Genomic DNA, 20,346 nt, shown 5'->3' with positions numbered 1-20,346 from the left:
ACCCTGAAACCATGCTGAGGGTGGGAACCTTAAATCCTGTTGAGTTTTACTGCTTTAAGCAGCAAAGGCATTGTTATTTGCTAATTAGTGTATATCAGTAACATATCAATAATACAATTCTAGAATTACACCTACTGTGAAAAAGGGTCAAAGAGTTTTTTGGTTTGTGCAATAAACCACCAACCTGGGGTCCGGATCTGGGGCTGGAGCCTGAAATTGGGTGGCGGGGAGGCGAGGGGGCAAGGCACCGTCTCACCTCTCTCTGGAACACCTTAAATAACGAATCAACAAATTTTTCCGAAAACCGGTATTAAAATATATCCACACCATAAGGCACCAACATCACCATTTACAAACTACAAGTCAATTTACCACTAAACAGCCTTCTTTAAAATGTGTTTTATTATGTCTTGTAGACCAATGGAAATGTTCTCTGTTTTAAAGCCAGCCTCAAGTGGCTACTCAAGGCAGTGTTTTTTTCGGCTCTTTCCTCCAAAACTATGCTTTTCAAAGATCTTGCAAAGCAAACCGGTGAAAGTAACATTTCAACCAGACTAAAAAAAGTCTGCAGCAGTTAGCTGGTCTCCGAAGAAGCATGTCGGAGCATTACTGCACAGATATGTTTTGGGTACAAACCACAGAATAGGAAAATATGGACATTCTTTCTAAGACAGCCATCCCTACAGTAAGTAAGCATAACACAACACTCACCTGAACAAGGCAAGTTGTTCATTGAACAATATATATTCCTTTGCTTTTTTTTACAACTTTTTTTGTTGTTGAATAATTGGTTAATTTCAACACCACAGACAGACAAAAATGAAATTTGACATTTGAAGTCACGTTTCTAGTTCAGCTAATTGCAAATTTTGTGGCTACTGTATTCTGTTGAAGCAAAGTAATGACACTGCTTTAATAAATATCATATGGTTACATACCCCCTAACCGAAGTACAAGCATGGAATGGCCAAATATAATAACAAGCACTAGTGTATAGTGTAACAGGCAGATCAAGAATAGCACTCAAGGCTTCTCAGTGTAGTTTACCAAAACAATGACGTCTGATATTTCAGCTAATTTACTGATTAGGGTAGATAATTATAATATTTCTCCATCATCATAAACAAAATAAAACCAGACACAGATCAGATTGCTTATGGTTACCGACAATTTTATTGTACAATACATCAACACTACTAGCATGCAAAGTCAGGTATGGCACTCATAAGGCATTTTCTCCATGTAAAAGCTGCCTTTGTCACTAGGTTATCCAGTTTTTAAAGTGCAAAGTTCACAGAATGAATAGATTTGACCTACAGCACTACTTTGTAAACAGATCTATTAACCAGACATGTAATGACAAAAGTAAGATTGGATTACCGTCAGTTAATATTACATTACGCTATGCAATGACGACGAGCACACTGGTAGATTTACAGGTCTTCACCGCAAAGTCGCAAGATGCTGAAAAAGACAATTTGACAAACAAGGTGTCACTGGAAGGTTTTAGACAGCTGTATGTTGCGTTCACTTAGCTCGCTCTTTACAAATGTGGCCGCACAAAAAACTGTAAACTGTGTTTGAAGAGTTTGGTCATGGACATTGATGATAGTTTTTCAAATGGACATGTGAACACACACACCTGCAGTGACAACAAGGGTAAACATGAAGACGATCAGATACACTGGCATGTGTGTGAACAGAAATATGCATACACGGGAAATCGCATTGTAAGAAAGAATAAAAATAAAACAAACTGGACTGTAACACTTGACAATCAGGGACAAACCAGACAGACTTTTTACTTCAAACAAGATGCTTGAGACACTTCCACATGAAATGCAGTTATTTCACAGAAGCCCAGGTGCGAAGAAGGAGGGACTTTTTCTCACAACTTAACAAAACCGAACCGTCACAGCACAGAAGGTACAAGTTCAAACACAGAAAAGCATCTGCTACTAACGGTTGGGCTATTAGCCAGGCTAGTGCCAAATTATTGCCATGGTACTTCTCTTTATCTGTGTGTGTGTGTGTGTGTGTGTGTGTGTGTGTGTGTGTGTGTGTGTGTGTGTGTGTGTGATGTGTGTGTGCATGCACACAAAATGGCTTTTAGACTTATTTATATGTTGCTGAATGAGAAAGATGGACAGTTCGGATGCTGCAGCAGTAGCAGTGTGGAGTAAAAAGAGTGCAAAGTTGTTGCAGCAGGACTTAGGGTGTGATGTCATCAATCAAAGTCATGACTGTGGTGCTGTCTTAGAATTTGCGAGAGAAAACCTTTTTTCTGCAAAGATTGGTTAATTCATAGTTGAGCAGGATGCTTTCAGCCTTCACTAGTGTTATCTACTGGCCTCGAGATGATTAAGGCCTCTGCTGTGAGCTGTTCACACCATTGAGAATTCACCTTTTGATTCATGAGGTGCTTGTTAATTATTTGCCGACAAATTTTCACATCTGAATTCTAAATACGTTTTTTTCATAATTCATGGACACAATCAGTGCAGTGGCAGTCTAAAATTAGAATTCATATACAGGATATATACACACCAACACAACCCTACACTGTACATCAGCTTAAAGATTTATATAGTTCTCTGTATATACACATTTATATGGAAAGGAGAAAAATAAAGGATGCTTAATTGTCTCCTAGTGTTTCTGGTAAACATGATTCAGAAGTTTAGTGACCGGACGTGACTGGTGCAGTGTATGGTACTGTTTTAACTTGAGTCACCTGTAAGGCACACTCACTTTGGGAGGATAGCACACAGATTGACGGTTATCCCTCATTGAATTAGCAATCTATAAATAATTAAAAGAAAACAAAATAGGTGCAAGAAATAAATACCAGTCATAAAAGAAAAAGCACTTTTGGCTAATGCTAAAAAGGCAAAACAGAAAAACATGAAAGCATTAAAACACTGGAGAAATATTTTCTGGAGTGTGGTAACACGGGGAACGAAAGGAATAGCATCATATTTAAATATATCTATCAATATTTCAATTAAATTTACACAAAAAGTTCATTTAGATTCATCTAAATCATACACTCTCTTTACGGTCATAAAGTCAACAAACAATAGAACAAAGTTTAGCATAAAAAAAAGATAAATTAATAGAATGGACAATCTTGTTTCTTTTCAAGTGTTACTATGGCAACCTTTTAAAGACCTTAACGGGGGGGGGGGGGGGGGGGGGGGATGTCAGAAAGTTGCAGAGCTATAAAAAAATGTCCAGTTAAAAAACATGCAACTTAAGTATCTTTCTAAAACCAAAGAAGTAACTTCCAGTTCTGTCACTTCATTTTATCCTCACATTGCCCTGCAACTTTTAATTTGAAAATCCAACCAGTGGAGTTTCTACAGACATCTAATGAGGAAAGAGTTAAAATGTTAAAATGAAACTATGTTTTACTGCTTTGTTGTCTTTTCTTCTTAAGTTGGCAAGCTTTTTTAGGCTGCATTCAGAAGATTAATTAGCCATTATTTCATTCCACTAAGTTAATCAGGGCTTGTTCTTCAGTCTGCTGTTGTTCTATTTAATGGTCACGATGCCTTTACAGTGAGTAACTGTGCGCCCCCCCTCCCAACCCCCTCCACCCCACCCATCCAAATCATGTTCCTTTCCTCTAATGCTAAAACAGTTCAGTATGTTTGCAATGGATTTTCAGGTCTAGTACACACAAAGGTCAGGAAACTTCATCTCGTAGATGGGAACAGATCGACTCTGGGTTTGGCCATAGCCTGATGAAATGGTTCCAGATGGGCTCGGCGGGGGTCTGACAGAGAAGAGGAACCAGAAATCAATTAATGCAGTCAGTGTCATTAACGCCCATCATAAATGTCTAAAGCAACATCCCTTACCTGATTGTAATCTCAAAGATCTGATTGAGTTTGCTCTGCAGTAGTGTAGCCTAGGAGGGACAAAATGCATCATATTAGAAAACAGTGTAAGCTTGAATGTGTTAACATGATAATAGAAAGAAAACAAAACGGCCAAAAGGCTAATACAATAATGTACCCTGGCACCGCAGTGGGCAGCTATCTCCTCGAAGGGGGCCTTCTGAAACTTCTCCACCACTTGTCTTCTCCGCTCCCTCTCCTGCTCCTCCATACCCACACTGTCCACTAGAGGGAGACACAAACATGGTTATAATGTTTACATTTCAATAATGCATGATGCACTAGTCTCTTGCATGTGAAGATCAACAATTTATTTCCCTGAATGTTTTTATTTTGAGGCAGTTTATTTTCTGATTTCACATGCATGGGTGTAGTATAAAAGTAATAAGTCAATGTATTTTCTTTGGCTTTAGTTAGTATGGTGACCTATATAAAACAGATAAATGGTAAGATTAATAAAGTGTGCGCTGAATAAATACTTCACAAACAACAAAAGTTAGAGAACATACCGATTGCATTTTTCAGGGTTTCAAATGTTATCTCCTCTGCTGGGGTCCGCTGCAAAACAGATACAGATGAATAACACTGTGCTGCAGTTAAGAGCTCTGAGCTGTATTTGCTGAAGTGTAAAACTTCCTTATAGTGTGTGAAATTGTTGTAAATGCTCTTTGCATCTTTACCTCCTCTTTCTCTGGACTGTTTCGGGACTCTACTTCCACTTGTAGTGAGATGGTCTCCCCAATACTCTTCCTCTTGGACAGTCGGTCCTCATCTGGAAAGAAAGGGCTTATTCTTTAATTTTCTGGACCAACAATTTACAATTAGTGACTTGAAACAGAGAGACATTGTTGGTTTAACAATCTGACAAAAGCCAGGCGTAGAAATGTCTGCCAAAGTTAGGGTAGGATCGTCCTCTAACTCAGTGATCTTGGCTCAAGGTTCTCCCCGTCATGAAGTGCCCTTCAAACAAACAATAAATCCCCACCAGCTCTGGGGGAGTCTGTATTTCCAAACAGGGATCAATAACGTACCAAGCAAAAGCTGTTACACTCTGGTAGGTCAATAAACATTATCAATATTTGCTTAGAGAGCGGACAACATTACTCACTTTCAGAAATTCCACCACTTAGTTCACACAGCTTTAAGACTTCTGAACTCAGTGTTACATCACAACACAAGAGATCGTTTGGTTGAGCTCCTCACCAGTAAACTGCGGGACATAAGGTGTAGCCAGTCTCTCCGTGTTATAGCCACTGCCTCCCAGGACCTCGGTGATCTTCGACTGGAGAAACAACACATCCCCTTCCACCTTCTCCAGTGAAGAAGGCAGCCTTGGAAAAAAAGAAGTGTTGTCAGTTAATTAAAGTAAAAAGAAGGCTGCAACTGTTGCAAACTTAAACCATAGAAAATATTGTTTGTATAGTTTTGGAGGAAGGAGCATTGAATGCTGGGACATACTTTGGATTGTCAATGAAGACGTCTTCAGGCAAAAGATGAGGACATTCTTTCTGTCTCGCCTCGATTACCTGGAGGGCAGAAGAAGTGGTTTATTAAAAGAGGTTCTTGTTATTGAGACACACAGACGTATTCACAGAGTAGCCCAGGGTCAGACCTCGTGGATGTGCTGGCAGAAGGCCGGCACTGTGGTGAGCTGGCAGATGAGGTTGAGGTAGGCGGCGGCGAGGGCATGAACAGCACAGCGGTTATAAACAGGCAGAGCCTCGTCTGTGGAGAGCGCCAGGTCCTGCACAAAACACAGAGCAATATCATCAAGGAGAGCTTCGTCACACACACTGACTGAGGAGCTCAAAATTAAGTTCCTTATCAAATTAACTTGAAGTATATGCAATCAGGCTGTAGGCTTTAGACTGAATCTGAGAATCTTGCCTTTATTTTTTTGTCAGATTTACCTTTGATCCTTTAAACTTTCAATATACATATATATATATATATATTGTGATTCATGTAAAATACTTCCTTTTCATACCCGATCCAAAAAAATACAATTAGGCACCAATTTAGGTCTGGGGTCAACAACAGTATGTAACAATGACATTATCTCCTACCACAACGATTAAACAAGTAAATGTCATTTTTCACTTGCATCAGTACCTGCAAGGCTAGTGCCAGGCGAATGAGGTCCACCACCACCTCTTCGACTGCCAGCTCCACGCTCAGAAGACCCAGCAGAGTGAACAGGGTCTCGTAGTGCTGCCGACCGCTGCTCTGGTCCTTACAACCCAGGTAGATGTGTCGATACAGCTGCTGGCCATGCTGGGGGAAGGAAACAAGAGATTGATTATGAGGCAGAACAGACAGAGAGCCAAGATATCCTCCTAGTGCTGTATTGGTTTTTTTCCCCCATTGCTAGTAAGTAAAGGATTGTTTTTAAAACAGAGTGGTTGATACAGTGATACACAACTTTAAATACCATGTAGTGCAAGTTAAATGTAGAAGTTTCACCTTCTTCATGAACAAGTTGTCCTGCCTGGAACATTTGTCGACTTTGAGTTTGAGCACAGAGATGTCTGCGAGGATGCTGAGTAGAAACATGATAAAAATGATGAATACAAATCGTCTCTTAAGTTCAGTGAAGTTTGTCCAAGACACAACCAAAAACAAAAACCTCCAAAACACACATACACATAACCATCCTGTCCTTGCAGACACACCCCACACACCTGATATTGGAGAACTTGGGTGTGTTCTCGTGCCTGTCGATCAGACTGAGAAGGATCTGGAGCACCAGCAGCCGAAGCTCCGGATCCTCTGTTAGAGAGAAGGACAGCAGAGGCTCCAGGAAGGAGCTGGGCAGTGCTGTCAGCATGTTGGTGGTCTGGTAACCTGCTGTCACCTGAGAGATTCAAGAATAAAAGAACAATTTTCTCAGGAACTAACTGAGCAGCAATGTGGTTTTAACCAGTTTTGTGTTTTACATTAATTGAGATACTTGTAACTGTTGAGCTACAGTATTGGCATGTCAGGTTAAGCCTTTACTGCCACCTGGATGGATGAATGTGTGTTTCCATGAGCTCAGCTGGTTTAATTTACACCTAAAAAGTATCCTTGTTGCGTAAAAACATTCCTTAGAAAATGGGAAGATGAATGTGGAGCCACGCAGGTAAAGCAAAAGATGAAAGAATATCAAAAGGAGGAAAAAAGAAGAGGACTGTAATGTTTATGGAAGAGTGCTGTCTCAAGAGCTGTATGCTCTGATGAAGTTTGATGGACTGCAGCTGAAACTTCTGCTTTAAAACAATGTAAAGAATGACATTATCGGTTAACAATAATAAAAGGATGAAGGTTTACCTGAACCAAGGACTTCAGTAACATAACCTGAATCATCCTGGTGCCTTCAGGCCTGGAGTGGAAATGAAATAAAGAAACAAATTGAAACCTTTTTATTTCAGTAGTTTGATAAATATAAAATGGCACATGTGGTAGGAAACATGTTTGTTGGATTTGTGAGAAAACTTACCCAGAGCTTGTGGAGGTCAGAGCTGGGTGAACCCCAGGCACAGGGATCTTGCCCATGATGAAGAGCATGACCTCTGACCTCTGGTATGTTGGAAGAGTGTTTGCAAATGAACCTGAAAAAGACGGAAACAGAGCGTAGGGTGAGACATGAGCGCCAGAAAGGAGGAAGATTAATACAAGCCTGTAAAACAAAAAACTCCCACAAGTTCACACATAAAAATGTAATAGAGACACATGTGAGATAAACACAAGCCCAACAGACAAACTCAACGAGTCACACACACGCGCACACACACACCGCCCACAGACTTACCAATGGTTCTGATGACAGCCTCCTGCAGCTGCCTCTCCTCGTGGGCTTTGATGATCTTTGTGCCGATGTTGGTGCTGCCATCATAAGAGCCGGTGAGCTCGTAATCGACGCTCAGGCGGAGCTGCCGCAGCAGAGTGTTAAACACCTCCAGTACTGTGGGACCTGCATACAAACAGTGAATAATCAAAACCCCAGGAGTGAAGGCATCCTAAAATCTGATGACACACGTATCCCATTCCTCCTACAACAAGTCAGCTGGTGTGTATGTGCGTGCGTGTGTTTGTCATTCCTCTCACCTACAGAGCCGCTGGCTGCAATGGCTGCTGCCTCCAGCAACACTTCCACTATCCCAGCTCGCACTGTGGCTGAATTCTTGCTGTTTGCATCCAGGTGACCGAGAAGCTGCTGGATTACCAGATGAGAGTGCTGGGACTAAAGAGGAAGAAGACACAAAAAGAGGATTAAAACCAAACCAAAGAAAACACAAAAAACAAAGCTTCTAAATAACATTTTGTCTTTTAAACAATCTAGAAATTTGAGATAAAACATGCCAATGACGCATTTTTTTTTCATTTAAATCTCTTTCATTGTCAGTTGCTTTGGCTGTAAATCATGAATAAATGAGCATGCTTCTGTTTTATGCACCAAATTGCGAAAAACACTTTCAAATTGAAATACACAGCACTGTGTCAATCCATCTCATCCCATCCCATCTGGATGTTTGGCTGCCTGAGTGAAAGAGAGAGGAAAAACAAGTCGAGGAAGAGTTCTTATGGATTTGTTGGCGATGTATCGCTCACCTGTATGGAGTACATAATGATTTTGAAGCAACGCACTGCAAAGGTCTTCCCCTCCCATAGAGAGTGGTTATCTAAGTGCCTGAAGGAGAGACACAGACAGGAGGAGGGGGGTACAGAAGATGTAATAATGTAGCAGCGATCAGAAGAAAAACACACTATTATAGAGTCAAAAAACCCTTACGATAGGACTCCATGTGTGCTTTTTAACTTTTAAGAATAATGGTACATAACACATAACTTGTATTAGAATGTGCTGTAATGTTAACACATCACTACCTCAAGACCTTAGAGACATGTGAGCATTTCAATTGTGGGAAATGTTTGTATAAGGTGCAAAGTTAGTGTAATAAAAGGGCAATACATATATACATAAGAATCTAAATTAATCATGATAAATACAACTGTAGCTGAAAGATTGCGATGAATATCTAAGCCGCCATCAGAAACAGTGATGGATGGATGAGAGCTGTTCTTACACAAGTCATAACAAGTCATCACAAGTGAGAGAACTGAAGGGAAAATTCAGAGCAAACTGAAAACGAAGAGTGTTCAAAAGAAACACACATCTTACAAACAACTGCACAGGAAAATGTTCAATAGACTTGCACTCAGATGGATTCGGCAGTACAAAAAAAAATCAATAAAGGCATTAGAGGCTTACAAGACTCTGAAATTGTGTTAATCCAACTCTGATGAGGTTTTTGGGGAAATGCTTGAGGGAGAATACCCTAAATTTGAATGCCTTTAAATATTATTATCTTAAAATGCATTCCTGCATCTATAAGACGCATGCATACATGATATATTTTATCTATAGGAGATTTCTGAACTTCACAAAATTTGACTTATTATGAAAAACAAAACTGTAGGACAGCCTGACACTCGGACATGCCCAGAGTCTCTGTGCAATAAAAAGCAGGAAGATTGCAAACACTAACTCAGATGCAAGGAGGCCAAGAGATCCAAAGATTAGGTGGATATTCAAAAGACACAAAATCATAAGGAATGGGTGTAAATTTATAGGGCGCAGTGATTTAGACACATTAGCACACAGCTGAGATATTAAACAACAAATGAGGTGAACTGATTTAAAATTATAGAGTGACGCAGAAAGGGCGAGATGTAAAGAAAAACAAACAACTAAAAAGAAAACACTCATTGGAGGGAGTCATAGAGACTGCAAAAGTTAGATGATGATAAACTAAGATGATTTGATTGATTGAATGTATTTAATTATTGTGTCATGCATAAGATTATAGAAGCTGGAAAAGGCAGCAAGAAAAGCAGGGAGTCTGTCTGATCGAGAAAACATTGACCATAATGTAATAACAACCTTATTTGCAAATATTCAGACTGCAAATCATGCACTTGGGTCTTGGCAACAACAACTCTGTAACCTTGCATTGACCTTGTTTGATTTGTCATGCCAATCAGTGCGCAGAAAAAACACTGCATCATCGCGCTAACATGCATCTTCCCTTCAGCTTAAGTCAGAAACAATTCATAAAAACATGTAAGACCATATGGATGGAGGAGTTTAGAGGTTTGTCTCACATCAGCACGGGCGTGACAGCGTTCTTGATGTTTCCATAGGCGGCTCGTCCCAGCAGCTCCCTGAAGCAGCGCTCCGTCAGCTCAACTGGGCTTTCCTTCTCCTTCTCCGACGCCTGCAGCGGAGACGGGGAGCGGCTGGTTGGGAGCGATGCAGGTGAGGAGGCAGAAAAGAGGCAGAGGAGAGGGAAAGAGCAGGGATGAGGCAAGGGAGGGGGAGGGCGAGTCGGAAGGGGGAGAGAGGTGCAGACAGAAAGAAAGAGAGTGAGAGAATGAGTTCAAATTGATTCAATAACATCTCCACAAAGGCTCAATTCTTAACACAAAAACACTCTGCAGGCTTTTGTTACATCAGCCTTCCCTCCTAAGGGGACTTTCCCCTCTGCAGTGAGTCTGTAGTAAGAACAAGGTGACCGTGTAAGGTAACCGTGTAAGGTGTCATGTGTGTATACATGTTTGTATTACACATCTGTTTTGACTGCTGGATACATATTCGTGGCTACATTTGAACATGTGTGAAAGTGTATGAGAACTCACATAGGGTCCTGCCTTTCTCTGTTCTCATGCATAGTTAAAACTTCCGCCACAACCCTATCTTGGTCATGACTGGCCTCGGGTGGTCCACCAATGATGACATTATTTATTAACAGCGTAACTCTCTCATCTTGCCTGCTGTGACTGCTGCCGCTGTGGTGGAAATGTGGCTTCCTGCCTGTCAGTGGCTCATTTTTAACTTCAGACAAATCCAAAAAAAGATGGAAATTTGATGCAGGATTATTGTACTGCTTTGACTTCAGAAGAAGAAGAACTTAAAAGGATTACTCTTTTTTTAAACCAGGTTCCAATTTTGAGATTTTTTAGGATGTAAACGACTTTTAGATAAAAAGGTTTTGAAATAGCTGCCGGCCATGAAACAGGCTGAAAGTTAAGGTCTTGAGGACAATTGAAATGAAAAGAAAATAATTTGCCACTAAAGGCTCAGACTTCTTGAAAGTATCCCCAAGATACTTCTTGGTTAAAGAATACAAAGCATTTTCTTGAGAAGTCTCACTTAAGTATAAAGTCTTGCTTTCAACATGAAGGTGGTAACATGACTCGCAGTAGGACTTTGAATCTTGTTGTGTTTGAGTTTAGAAAGCACGGCTTGGCAGACAGAATAACAATCTGAGCCTCAGTGGTAAAAATGTATTTTTGTTGAGGTGCTTTGATCTCATGCAATTGGCAGCCTGTTCTGGGTTGCAGGCAAAGGTGATCTGCTGGAGCTCTTACAAATTGAGTCATTAAGATTTCAATTAATGTAAAAGAAAGAAGGCAAAAAAAAAAAGAGTAAATTCTTTAAATTCTGGAAATCACACTTTTAAGAAGTCACTTTTATTAAGAGCCGCAAAAAAGGAAAAACTGAGGTCAAATCAAAACCTACTATGGAAAGGTTTATTATCTGTCCAACCACTATCACTAACCCGTTTTACAAAAAAGTGCACTGAAAGCAGCCGCAGTAGACCTCACTGTAAAGGCACCCTAATAGCCTTTGTGTGCAGTTTTTGTCTAATGATTTGGAAAATCATTACGACAATGTTAGACACAAGGAACTACCATCATCTTAAAGACCATACAGCTACAGCAATCTGACCTCATATGTGCTTTCATCAAACGGTTCACAGAAGCTGTTTGTGAGTCAGAGGAGAGCATAAAGGAGAATATTTAAGGCGAGGATCATTTCTTTTAAATATGTTTTGCTGAGGTGATACCTGCAGAAAAAAAACATTTTGGGAATATAAAGCCTCTGCAAGCACCTTCACGCCACATTCAAACCAATCAATCAGGCTGGTAGGTGTTCTCTTTAGCACACCAAACAATGAGCAGATATTTAAGTATCTCCAGAAATACACTGTCCACAGAGACTAGTGCGCGTCTGAAGCTGATCTTTAAATGAACATTGTACATGTGCATGGGGATTAATGCAGAGAAAAAATGCACCATCTGTGAGTTTAATTAGACTCTTTCCTGACTGCTGTGGGTTTTATGGCTGCTAATGTCTGGCTACACACAGTGAGGGGAGGATTGGAGGACACACAGCAAGGGCAGTGCTCATCACACACACACACACACACACAGTGGAGGGAAGCTGAGAGGCAAATGTGCCTCTGCTGAGTGTGTATGTGTATCTCTGTCCATCTGTCTCACTCTTATAATAACCTCCACATTTCTGTCATTCTACTTTCTATTATCCACCCTCTGCCCAGTATTACAGTGTTCGTCTCACTGTTGTCCCACTTTTCCCCCCTAACCTTCAGATCTCAGCACTGACGTCAAAGTGAATGTCAGTATGTGGAATTCAGCCAAGATAGGGAGGCTTCAGACTCTGCAGCGTTCTCTCTCTCTCACTCTGAAAACCTCCAGCTCTCAATGCTTACAATGCTTTTATTCACCACCCATTTCATACACTCTCCCTTCATACAATCTCCATTTTTCTCCTTCAATATCCCCCCTTTTCTCCCTGTGTTTTTGTCTTTCTTGCTGCAGGTGGACCAACAGATGCCTGTAAGTGCTGTAGAGCTGTCATTGTGTTCTCTCTGTGATGACAATGATGATGAATGACATGAGGTGCCAGGACAAATATGGCCTAACGCAGGACAAACACAACACAAGGACTTGGCCACGATACGCTGGCACTGGGCTGATGTGGCTGAGTCAAAAGTGACCCATTTAAGGTCGTCAACTTTCACAGTCTGCGTAGACCTCTGGCACAGCCTGTTGGCCTGTGGTGTGAGCACTGGACAAAAACACTCAAGCCACATTTACTATCTGTCATTTTGAAGGTCACTGGTTCTTTAACAAAGGTACAACAGAGAATAAAATGGAAGCAAAATGCCATTATAATATAAAACATTATAGGATATTAATATCCCCATAAAACAGCTTTCAGATGACTATTCAATTCCACAAAACTACACTTTCCTGCCATACTGGTTATGCAGCAGTAATAGAAGAATGACATATGTTGCAAGTCTGAAAGTTGAAAAACACATCACAAACACAATAATACTAGGTGTAATAAATATATTGGATGAGCAGAATTTGGATTTTTATCATATTGGGGAAAAACTCCAGGGGCCATATTCAGAAAGTACTGAAGAGTTGCTCCTACTGATGGAATTCTAAGAATATTTCTAGATACATGACATTTTCTAAGAATTTCCCACCCAAAGTTAAGAGTAATCTGGGTAAAGATAAAAGCATCTTAGCCCTTAGGAAGGCTCCTAAAGTGAAAACATGTAAGGAGTAGTGAGGAGACAATGGCAGAAAAACAGAGAGATTGTAGAAATATTCTCCGAACACTGAATGACAGTGCATTGGCCAAAGCTACAGATTGGATCATGCAGGGATCACGTTTGTGGTAGATTACTTTAGAGATGTGCTCACATGTCCACACAACAAAACAATATCGCTGAAAATGACAAGTTGGCAAGTTTAAAAATGCAGCAGTGATGACCTGATGAAGTGATGGTCTGTAGCAACTGTCAATCAGCAGGGTGACCATACAAACAATTATAGCGCTGTCACAGCCTCATATTAATGTCAATTAGATTAAATACTAAATAACCAGCAAGATGAATTAACATGAGTAAATAAATGTCACTGTAAGCATGTGAAGAGGGCACTGCATGTGGGCATTTGATTTCTAAAAATTCTAGGCTATATCCTTTAAAATAAGGCTTATAATTTATTCACAGTGTTCACTAATCACAACATAAAATATTGTTCATATGATGAGGCCAACGGATTTTTACTGCCCTTCTATGAGCCTTATCAGAGAGAGAACTTTAGTTTATTTTTCTCTCTTTTTTGGGGGAAAAGCCAATCACAGCTTTTGAAAAATATGTCATACCTAGCAATGAGGTCAACCACACCTGAAAAGTTTCTGTTCCTTCCTTAGCCCTGAGACTCTTTCTTAATCATTCCTAACCAACAACCACTTACTAGAAATATTTAAGCTCTGTTAAGTTTGTTAAACTTAGCTAAATTAAGCTAAGGTAAGATGCATTAGGAGCTCTCTGTAAGTATTCTTAGAATGTTTTTGAATACAGGTAAGGGAGAACAGCAGGGAGAGCCGGCTAAAAAGTGTGTAGGTCTTGCTCTCTGGAAGTTAACTGTAAGCCGTTTTTGAAAATAGTGAGTGAAATAAAAACTGTAGAAAGCCTTGAACTCAACGCAAATTAGTAATGCTCATAAGCGCAACATGTGTAAATGTTTTCAAACTATAAAAAACTTCTCTTTGTCCTGAACAGAATATATTTATTTTCAAGTGGGGCTGTATGAGGTTCTTGTTAACAATAAGTGTATCAGCCACAGGAGATGATGGTTAGCTCAGCCCCTTCATTGAAAAAACACTGCTGGCACAGAAGCTCCAGACAGGGCCATTTGTACCACATCATTTAGCTCATTTTCAGAAAAATCGATTGCAATGTAAGTGTATGCTATATAAACAAAGTTTTCAGTGCTTTACTTTGCTGTTAGCAAGCCACACAATGAAAGTGAACAGTAAATAAAAACAATGATAACATGTCTGATGAACAGCAGCAAACAGAACGTAATGAGCTGACATTGTCCTTGTGAACACTCACCTCTCTGTCCGCTCTCCACTCTGGAGGTTGAAAAGCAGCGAGGGGACGATCTTGTCCATGTGCTGAGGGTCCCAGATGTTGGCCTGCAGCTCATCATTCACAGTCTTCCTCACCACACCCTGCAGACCCTTGATACCTGCCATGCGTATCCTTGAAGTAACAGACACAGACATCCTTTGACTGACTCTATAAATAAATCATTATATTTAGAAAATGATATTTGTATCTTGTTTTAATCTGTATCCCTCATTATTTGGCAGTTGACTTTTAATACTGAAAAGCTTTATATAACTTTGTCTATTTTTAGTAGAAGGCAACAAAATTTTAAAAGGATTTTTATTTGATCAAAGGAAACATGACAAAAAAAGCAGTCCATGGGCAGCCGCTGTCTTAAAAAAAGACTCCTTGAAATTCTCTAAAAACAGCAGTTACTAAAATAAAAATCTGTCTCTGGTGCAAACGAACATCTATCAACTCACTTTGTGCGGATGTCAGGGTCCTCGTAGCTGGAGTGGCACATCTCACTGAAGCGGGACACAAAGAAGTCATAGCTGCGATGGTACGAAGGCGTATCCTCCTCTATGTTGGCAAACTTCACAAACTGAGAGGGAAAAAGGAAATTCTATTAAAATTTCATGTCTAAACTCAAAAACTCCAGAGATTCCTACTAATTAGTCTGATCTCTGACAGCCCACGTTGATTAAAAGTTTAATTCAGTTTGATTAAATACTCTTTAATAGAATAAACCTTAAATCCCCATGTTGAATATTTTCTAAATGAAAGTCAGCGACATAACAGCTCATTATGAGCGACAGTAACAGGGCTCCCCTACTGAGCCTCAAAATGTCACCATTTAAACACACTGACATTTAGCTTCACAACACCCTCCAATTAATAAATCATGATCTGCATTGCTTCAGAATCCAGATAAAAAAGGCTGACACCTGTAGTGATAATTATATAGCATATATTCAGTTACATGATATTTTAAATTTAATTAAAAAAGCAGACTAGATGCGTGCAGTAAACCATAATACAACCAATGATAAAAAAAACAGAATCTCAAACATCGAAAGACGCTCTATTTCCTGAGTGCAAAATGGATATTTGAAGTGGTGCTGAGATTTAATAAAGTACCCTCAGGCAAATTAAATGAAGTGAAGCCATAAATGCTCTTGTGAAGCTGCACCGCTAAATTGCTGCAGCAGTTGATACCTGGAAGCTGCCCAATATTACTGCCTGTGAGTCGAGGCAGCTTTAAGGCATCAATTTTTCACATCTGTCTCTGCTGAAACTGACCCTCTATCCGATTGAAAGCTTTAAAAATGAGTATAAAACCTGAGGTGATGGAGAGCTGAGATTATGAATGTTTCTCTGTTGCAACCAAAGGGTGCACCATGAGAAACTAAACCTCTACCCTTAGGTCTTTTTCTACCGCAGAGGCATCCATACAGGTAACGGCAAGCTGACAGAAAGACAAACTCAGTCACTGATGTGCTGAAGAGCTGCCGAGTGTTAAGAAGGGTTCTGCAGCACAGAAAGGTTAAGGTCGGGGGAAAAGTAGTGCAAGGCAACCTGGCCAAACTTGAGTCATGTGTCTCTAATCCGCTCCTTTCTCCTCTCCCCCCCGACACTGATCTGCTTCGAATGAGCCAAACAGCTCACGCTATGAAGAAAAATTGCTTTGAGGAAGTTGAACAGGAACACACAGCATTTGTTTGCATGGAAAACTAAAGCTAATGAATTTTTGCATGTGTGAGAAAGCCCAGGGTTTATTCTCTCCTGACAGCAACACCACTCCCAGTTTATATAAAAATGTTCATCTACAGTTATAATAAAGTGAAAAGCTTTAAATTAGCATATACTGCACAAATCTGCAATGAGATTGAATTGTATGTGTGACTGGATAAGCATATGGCTTTGTAATTGTCCTACATAAACACCCGTGAGAGTGTGCGAGGGAGATTGATAACATGAAGATTATGAGCGGGAGGTTGACTTGTCTCGTCAGTCTGTGTAGATGACGGCGGAGCTTTGCAGAGAGTTTGGTGTGCAGCTAATCTGATTTCTTTTATACGTCCTCTGCTGACCCGCCACTGAAAGCTGCTCCCCACATCAGACGATACTCATCCCTCCCAATCCCTCTCTCTGAGCTCTAATATTCCTCAAATACTGAAACAGTGTTCCTCTCAAGGTTAACATCTTTTTAATTTGCGCCATCACATCAGGGAAGTGAATGGGCTCTGTCAACTTTTGAGTGGATAATACCTCTAAATCCACTCAAATGGACAGAACGTGATGCGACAGAAAAGCTTAGAAACTGAGGCGCATTAGCAACACATTAGTGACCAAAGGTTTGAGGATGTGGAAATCCAGCTAAATGAATAAAAAAAAACTAGGGGCCCTCGGTTTTTTTTGACTCTTGTTACCAAAACTGTACAGCCAGGGAAAGTTTAACTTAACTAAATCATATTTACAGCACAAAACCTTTTGTTTTGAGCTTCTGAATTAAACCGAAACTGATAATCCTTTGAAAGCTACCTTAAACAAATCTGAACAAAGCTTTTGATGCATATACTTTATACTCTCTTCTGTTCTTTTTTTCTCCTAGTATCATAGTATTAAAGTTCAACATTGAGAAAAACGCCAATCCAAAAGCAGGACTGAAGCCACTCGTTTATAATAAGCAGGGTTTACTCTGTGTACAAACACAACTAAAATAATCTTCAAACTCTTCAAACTCACAGAATGGGTTCCTAGGATCTGCAGGCTGGGTTTGTCTGACTCCAATAGCTTGCGCACCATCTTAAGGAAACTCTCCACAAACAGGTTGATGCTCTGACAGTGGCAGGCCATCAGCAGCTGGTCCAGGGCTTCCATCGCTATGCACACATACCTGAGGAGTTGGGGGCGGGGGGGGAGTTAATGAAACATCTGAATAGCACTGTAATCTGGTTGGCAAATATGTCTGGATATCAAATGTGGCCAGTAAAATCAAGGCATTATATTCTGAATGTCTTACTGCTCACAGCAACAGAAATCAGAATGTGATCATCTCTGCCAGACAAACTCTGGAGAAGCGGTTATAGAACAGATTTCCGCAAGACTCTGCCAAGTGTAAATGTAATCTGTACAGGCTGTTTGCATTGGCGAGAGCCCTCGCAGTGCAACCAAAGCATGAGTCATAAAAGACAACAACTTCTGTGACTTATCAAGTTGGTACAGATCGTACAGAAACATCACATCGACAACCTGACCCACCTGCCTCCCACTCCCGTCTAATGGCTACATTACACCAGCCCACAATACATTGTTTTTCATTATACAGAAAAAAAGTGTCAAGAAGACAAACAAACTGGGTGTAATGCATACCTTAAACATTATCCAGTTAGTATATACCACATACTCTTTTGGAACACTTAAGGGGGATCTTTACCATGACAAATTATAGGCCTTAAAAATCGTTGGACATAGTCTTAGTGACATCACCTATTGGTTTCTGCTTTCTGGTGAGGAGATAGGCAGCACTTTTCTAATTGCAAATAGCAAGATGGCTCAAATGTATTAGCTTGAATGCCTTAGATTTGCTTTAAAGCTTTTAGGTAACTGTTTGGCTGAGAATTAATAAGCTGTAAAATGTAAAATATAATATTAATTTGAGAATTTGTCAGTGCAGAGACTGATTTAATGGGTTTTTTTTTCCAGAGACTGTTTTTGATGAGTGGCGAGTGACAGGTGATGCTCACCCGTATCTGTGTCGGGCCACGTCCCTCGACAGTCTCTCAGACAGGTACGCTCCGATACGGTCGAGCTTCTCCGGAGCTGACAGGGCGTAAAATGTCAGCTTTTCCATGTTGGCCTTCACCAGACCATCCTTAGGGGGTGATGGACAAAGATAGAAAGAGAGAAGGGGAAAAAAGAACAAAGGAAAGTTTTAGGGTCTTATTTACATTTTTTAGAATAACAAGGAGTCATTTAACAGAAATGGAAATCAGTCACTGTCAGTTCAGAGAGATACACACAAGGCTGGTGTGTTTTCTTAACAAAGACAGAGCTGGTAAAGACTAACAAAAAGCTATATTTGCTTCAACTGAGAAAAAACATCATTTACATTTAACTCACAGAGTAATAGGTGACGTCAACTTCGGTTAGTATTCAAAGCTATTTACTTTAAAGCTAATGCAACAGTGAGTGTACTGAAGCGTGTCTTACTCCTCAAAACCCAAACTAAAAGGTGTTTGTAGATCACAAAGTTTCGGTCTCCTACTTTCCCCGTTTGACCCATTTCAGCGCCCTTCAGCCAATCAGGAGGGAGGAAAGAGCTAAAAACATTTTAAAGTCCTTTGAGATCTAGTACAGGGATCTCTCTCCAGGTTTTGTTGAGACTCTACTTCGGTGGGTATGAGGACAGACAGACTGAACCCTAACAACCCTCTACACAGTGATGCAGTTAGTATCTAAAAATACTAACTGTGAGAAACGGGAGAGTATCATTCATCATTTACAAAGAAACCCAGCAACAATAATCAAACAAGCTTTTCTTTTTTCTTTTTTTCATTTTCAAACTATGACAAGTCAAAATAGTCTAATTGTAGACAAGCCGGACTTCATGTTGTATAAACAAAATTATATAATTTATGTTTTTGATTGTTGGATCCTGCTTGCTTTATTCTCTAAACAGAATCAAAGTTTCGTTTGACTAGTGTGATTGCTCCAATCCGTGGCACGGTTGGAAGAGTGTTTGCTTTGCTCATGCACAAGCACAAGCAAAAGTACACAATGTGGGCATGAAGTACAATCCATTCTTGCCTCCATTATCGAGAAATCCCGGAGTGTTATGGAGTGTTAAATAAGCAAGAAAGCGTCTGTGCTGTTCTCCTATTGGTGGACGTGGACTCAACTGTGCATCCTTTTTTTTTTTCCAGTCCACCTGTGTTGTAAACTAAGCATGCTTCATAATTACAGAAAGCCATGCATGTGTTGTATTACGACATTATGTACAATAGGTAACAGTGCTCAGGCCCGGTTAGTCCTGGAGCAGTGTGAGTGCAGGCCAGCGGGTGGATGGGGAGGGGGGGGCAATTGTGCTTAAGCACAGTCGTAGCAACTGGGCCTTGTGTGAGTGCGCCCTATATATCTGACGGATCAACAATGGAAGCTGCAGCCCGCGTAGACATGCACAGGATTAGATCAGCAAAGAGAAAGAAGTATCGCTTAGTGTTGCCAAGACAGAACAACTTGTCAACAACTTGCTAAAATCAGTTTGACCTTCTGTCATTGCCGTGTTAACACATTTCAAAGCATATCTTTTATATTTAACACCAGCAGCACAGGTATATTTGACATTTAATGACTGTCTTATTTAATTAAATATTTTCCAGTCTCTTGTCCTCACTAATGATCATACACTCAACAGAATGTCTTCCTGACAAAACAGAGGCTTCCCTTATAATATTTGTTGCTTTTGTGCAATAAAAAAAATTGTGGCCTGTTGTTTGAAAGAGGTTGTCTCATCACATTATTGGGATGTTTTTGCAGTCAGCACAGGGCGACAGCTCTGCTTATGTCTGCTTCTCTAAAACATCTTGTGGGCAGAATCCATTATTGATCTCTCGACGGAGGATGGCTTCTGGCCATAAAACAACAGTTGAAAAGCTTTTTTTTTTGTTCATTAAAGT

The 20,346-nt window shown here is 40.2% G+C and overlaps 1 protein-coding gene across 5 annotated transcripts in view; it reads right to left on the bottom strand.

The window, feature by feature from the left end:
- Window positions 1–1,145: 1,145 nt before the first annotated feature.
- Window positions 1,146–20,346, bottom strand: part of LOC132984985 (protein EFR3 homolog B) — a 31,509-nt gene continuing 12,308 nt past the window's right edge. For all 5 annotated transcript variants that reach the window (XM_061052076.1, XM_061052077.1, XM_061052074.1 and 2 more), the window contains 21 exons: window positions 18,415–18,542; window positions 17,414–17,564; window positions 15,148–15,269; window positions 14,669–14,818; window positions 10,047–10,181; window positions 8,493–8,571; window positions 7,989–8,124; window positions 7,693–7,854; window positions 7,381–7,492; window positions 7,212–7,263; window positions 6,584–6,756; window positions 6,366–6,441; window positions 6,015–6,176; window positions 5,515–5,646; window positions 5,361–5,428; window positions 5,106–5,233; window positions 4,583–4,674; window positions 4,412–4,460; window positions 4,021–4,127; window positions 3,864–3,913; window positions 1,146–3,778 (listed from right to left, as the gene is read on the bottom strand). In XM_061052076.1, the coding sequence (XP_060908059.1) occupies window positions 3,673–3,778; window positions 3,864–3,913; window positions 4,021–4,127; window positions 4,412–4,460; window positions 4,583–4,674; window positions 5,106–5,233; window positions 5,361–5,428; window positions 5,515–5,646; window positions 6,015–6,176; window positions 6,366–6,441; window positions 6,584–6,756; window positions 7,212–7,263; window positions 7,381–7,492; window positions 7,693–7,854; window positions 7,989–8,124; window positions 8,493–8,571; window positions 10,047–10,181; window positions 14,669–14,818; window positions 15,148–15,269; window positions 17,414–17,564; window positions 18,415–18,542 (2,370 nt within the window). In that variant the 3' untranslated portion in view covers window positions 1,146–3,672. The remainder of the gene's footprint in view (window positions 3,779–3,863; window positions 3,914–4,020; window positions 4,128–4,411; window positions 4,461–4,582; window positions 4,675–5,105; window positions 5,234–5,360; window positions 5,429–5,514; window positions 5,647–6,014; window positions 6,177–6,365; window positions 6,442–6,583; window positions 6,757–7,211; window positions 7,264–7,380; window positions 7,493–7,692; window positions 7,855–7,988; window positions 8,125–8,492; window positions 8,572–10,046; window positions 10,182–14,668; window positions 14,819–15,147; window positions 15,270–17,413; window positions 17,565–18,414; window positions 18,543–20,346) is intronic.

The sequence above is a fragment of the Labrus mixtus genome, chromosome 12 (genome assembly GCF_963584025.1).
Source record: "Labrus mixtus chromosome 12, fLabMix1.1, whole genome shotgun sequence".
Classification (NCBI taxonomy): Eukaryota; Metazoa; Chordata; class Actinopteri; order Labriformes; family Labridae; genus Labrus; species Labrus mixtus.
This window is presented reverse-complemented; position numbering and strand designations above follow the sequence as displayed.